The sequence below is a fragment of the Loa loa genome, assembly GCF_000183805.2.
Source record: "Loa loa unplaced genomic scaffold supercont3.47, whole genome shotgun sequence".
NCBI classification, from domain to species: Eukaryota; Metazoa; Nematoda; class Chromadorea; order Rhabditida; family Onchocercidae; genus Loa; species Loa loa.
Window position 1 is genome coordinate 311,855 of NW_018108227.1, and position 4,645 is coordinate 316,499.

The 4,645-nt window shown below is 35.0% G+C and overlaps 2 protein-coding genes across 2 annotated transcripts; one reads left to right on the forward strand and one right to left on the reverse strand.

Moving 5' to 3' along the window:
- Positions 1–311: 311 nt before the first annotated feature.
- LOAG_12823 (hypothetical protein) lies at positions 312–1,011 on the forward strand (the record flags this gene model as incomplete). The annotated part of the gene is made up of 2 exons (XM_003148335.1): positions 312–808; positions 954–1,011. 2 exons carry the CDS (start codon positions 312–314, stop codon positions 1,009–1,011), a joined length of 555 nt encoding a protein of 184 aa, XP_003148383.1.
- A 3,203-nt stretch (positions 1,012–4,214) lies between these two features.
- On the reverse strand, positions 4,215–4,626 carry LOAG_12824 (hypothetical protein; the record flags this gene model as incomplete). The annotated part of the gene is made up of 2 exons (XM_003148336.1): positions 4,215–4,374; positions 4,427–4,626. 2 exons carry the CDS (start codon positions 4,624–4,626, stop codon positions 4,215–4,217), a joined length of 360 nt encoding a protein of 119 aa, XP_003148384.1.
- Positions 4,627–4,645: the final 19 nt, after the last annotated feature.

Here is a 4,645-nt window from a genome sequence, read left to right on the forward strand (position 1 = left end):
ATCGCATACGTGCTCGGTATTGTGTTGATGGTATCTCAGCAAGTGATGATACATCAAGTAGCAACACTAAAAAAGATCCTTGCATTCTTTCGGTACTTTTCAAAAACTTTCCAATGTTTTAAAAGTTCATGAATTTTTCAATGGAAGTTACAGGGTATACTTCATTAAGGAGTGCTCCATAAGGCAAGAATTCCGATTACCCACAAGAGAACAGAATACAGCTCCCCGTGCGTATCCAGCTCGGTCGGATTTCCTTAATCTTTCGCCATATAACTGCCGCCCAACAGTGACGATCGCCAATCATGATAATGATGTGGACTGTTTGTGGTCCTCATGGAGTTCAGAGGCTTCTTGTATGGGAGGGTTCAAAACGAAAACACGATCCTGCATTGGAATTTGTTGGTTTCTATGTTACTTTATTGCTTACATCTACTCATCAAAAGCCAATAGATAATGCCGTGTTTCGGTATTACATTTTAAAATTAATGGAAACAATCGTGTTGCTTACTTTTCCAGCAGCAAAAGCCAAGTGTCACTGTGATGGCAAACTTGTGGAGCAGATTGCATGCTTCTGTCCACGTATGCAAATGATAAGTTCGGATCAGAAGGTCGGTACAACAGCAGAATTCACATCGTTATCACCATCGATAACGTCGAGAGGTATCGCAGTGCCTGAAGAACGAATGACAGCTTATCGCAGTAATTTTAGCATAGCTTCTTGTTCATGGTCACACTGGGGAATATGGAGTGTTTGTTCTGAGACCTGCGGTGTAGGCAGGACTATACGAAAGCGTTCCTGCCCATGCAGGTACGATTTCTTTGGTAACAAACAAGAACTAAGTGTTATTGATTTGTGCAATTAATCTGAAGAACAAGCAAGAGAGTCGAGAAAGACGATACATTTTTTTGTATCGTGAAAAATTCGTCATTTAAAGCACGGATTTTTTTTTCAGGTCTTGCAGTCTTGGAGAGTCTACGGAAGTAGAACCTTGTGAGTTGATAAGTTGTTAGCTTCATTCTAGCTATGACAAAGTTTTTTAGATGCCAATTTGCTAGAACAAAGCCGAATATTGATGACCTCGAGTAGTAAAGTTAAACGAAGTAGTCTAATGACCTGATCTTCACTGGAGGTCCAAGACTTTTATGCCCTTAAAACATATGCTCATTGGACGATGGATTCTTAGTTCTCCAGACATCATTTTTAAGACCCATAAATGGTTTTCGATTTATTTCCAGAATCATCTCTTAAATCATTAATTCAAGATACATAAGGTTCTATAAGGGATTTCGATGCCATTTAATAAGCTGATCTTTAAAAAACTTGGCCCACAACCTTAGTTTTTACAAATTACATCAACATTTTGATTATACTGTTTTCTATTGCATTGCAAAGTTCTGTATTGATTACCGATTGGTACAAGCAGTAATTCTTTGATTTTCGCATTTTTATAGAAAGATGTGTTGTAAATGATAAAGAAGTACTATTCATACCTATGTTGAGTGTTGAAGAATTGTTCAAATTCTCGAACATTTAAGACTTTAAACTTCAAGTCTTTATATTTATATTCATTGAATTTAAAATTTACTTAAATCCCCAAATTGGGATTTTCTTTTCTTTTTTTGCAATAATTGAAGATTTTGTGAAAGGGAGATGTGACATAGATAGAATGAAAGTTCTTCAAATATGATCCGTGGATAGGAGTGTTAAGCCAGAAGAAGTGACTCTTTTATAGGGAGTAAGGACGCTGAGAGCGAAACTAAATAGGCATAGGAAAACAATTCGCAGTTGGACAGAGCTAGGAGTTCGACTGAGAAAACCAGATTTGCAGTAACTGCAGCACCTTATCAGTTTCGTTTTACTTGTAAATAAATCCGCACGCACTATACAGCGTGATGTATAATTTAAAATGATTTGATAATTTCCACATATGTCAGATCACTATGCCAAGGTCATTTGTCACTCTCATTTATTACTTTTACTATTATCACATATACTTCAAAATATTTAGGTAAATAAGGAATTATCAAATTTCTGAGGGATCAAAAAAAGTCTAAACTGCAATAGTCTAAACTGATCTGAACTGTATATCTTTAAATCACACAGTGATCGCGCCAAAAAATAATAAATTTACGATCGATCCACTATCAATCGAAATTTTGAATTATCTTCCAGACTGCTTGAACTTCTAGAATAGATGCTCCTTTGCAATCCGATATTACCCTGATTACTACTACCCTGAGTACACCCAAGTCCATTTTCATAAAAGGTTGTATGAATAGATAATTAAAGGTAGAAAAATTGGGTAGTTGCTCTTATAGATAATAAAAAGAGTAGAACGAAAAACTGAAATATAGTAAAAATGTAATGAAAAAAGTAGCAGTGTAAGTAAATAAACAAAATGATTGTCATTTTAAACGATGTCATCAGGTTTTTTCATATTTGAGAGTGATAACAGCAAGCACCAGTAGTAGATTCGACCATACAGAAATGTAAGAGTTAATACATATTATCATGTAGTGTATCATGTAGAGAATGAATATGATATATCGAGAAACTGGTACTGCTATTACATAATTCTCTCTTGAAACTTATCATGTTTCCTTTTTGACAGAGGGAGAGGTGACATATGCGCACTATAAAACATTATCGAAAAGCAAAAGTCATATGGTTGTAACAAAATTATTTCTAAACGATGATAGTTATGAAATACTGATACGAGTGAAGTTATAAATGTAGTTCGTCTCTCTGACCATCCATACCTGAATGATTCACATTTGATATTTCCCTTATTTTTCTCACTCTTTAGCTTGTAAACCAGATGTTACTTTCTTGCATAGATAATTTGAATTGTAAAGTGTCTCAATTCACATTTACATCTTTTTTTTTTTCGTTCGAAAAGATTTGTAAATAAGCCAAACGTATGCTTTATAAATATTAAATAGTTATAAACGATAATTTAAATAGTGATTAAAACTCTAAAAGTGATTAAAACTTAAAACTCTAAACAGGTGATACGATGGAGCTAGAATATATTTAACAAGTGATTCTGATGTATGTACAATCCATGACTAGCTTGTATCGCCGCAGAGCGATGAGGTGATAAAATTTGGCATTGCTTCAGCAACTGAACTTTTCCTTATCATTTTTATCAATCCCATTGGTATACTGACTGTAAATAACCCAAATTGTAAATAAGCCAAACGTATGCTTTATAAATACTAATTTAAATAGTCATAAATGTGGGATTTGACAAATTAGCAAGTATGCTATCGATTTTTCCATATGACAATATTTAATCTGACAACAGACATTGTCGCATGTTCGAAGACACATCCAAAGGCATCGATCGTTGTTAAGAAAATATGACTTAAAGAGAAAATGGGAGAGGACATTTTTAAATTATCAATGCGTAGTTGAAACTGTTAGCTACAAATTGTCTTGTTGTATTTGTGGTAATTAATATCGGGATTAAATGAGCTTTTATTACTTCATGATAATGATTTAAATTTATAAAATGTAGAGTTTAATTTGGAAAATTCGGCAAACTGCATTGCGATAATCGGAATAATATGCGATGTTCAAAAGCCAGTCATATCTGCCAGCTGCATTTGAAATTTATAGATATTCTGGAAAACTTCAAAATCTTCTGAAAACGAAGTTTAGATATAGAAGCCATTGTTTAGGTAGGGAGAGAACTCAAAATGCAAAGAAAAAAGAAGGTTTGGTAATCAAATTCGAAGAGCCCCTTTAATCAATGTGTTTTAAAAGGGAGCACAGATACTCTTGAACAATAATCCACAACATTTCCATTGCTAGATATTTTTGTCCCCTCGTGATTATATTATTAATTTAGTTTTTGGTAAAATGTGTGATCAGTGGGAAACTTATTGACAGACACTCTGAAAAAGTTAAGTTGGGGAAGTGTACTGACAGAACAATTTGCCAATGCTGGAAGCTTCTTTTTAATGAGATAGTTGAAGATTTAAAATAGAGGAGTGAAACGAATATTGTTTTATCAGTTGATAACTGCCATCCTATCCTGTAGTCTTCATGCTTTCTGAGATAGAAGGAAACTTTCACAGAGAGGTAAACGAAAAATCAGGCTAAAAGATTTTTTTTCAGAAAGTTTGTCGAACTTTGTTTTCGTACTTTTTTTCTTTGAGAAAAATATTTATACAATGGTTGTGCTGATACAAGAACATTACCACAATCATTACCACCATAACACTAAAACTATTGCTGCCACTAAAACCTCTCCCGTACCACTATCGTTTGCCCGTTTTGAGCTGCCAGCCGCAGGGCATCCGGTTCGATGAGTTGCGATAGCAACCGCATCGCGGCTACCATCAGACCAATGCACTATCCCTTTCTCCCTGTACCGAGTGAAGAGGTACTTGTCTACTCACTTATCCCATCTCCATCTACTGCATCCCTTTCTTACCTGTCATCTTATTGCAGCTGTAGTAGATTTCCAGCCATTTCACTGCTTGACTGGATGTAACACGAATGTCACAGCGCAATGATCTTACCGCTTCGATCAACCATTTCCCCTTCATAATTATTTTGATCCTTTCTTTACTTTCGAACAGCATCTTCCTCATTTGTTTATCCATCCATCCATCCATCCATCCATCCATCCAGTCC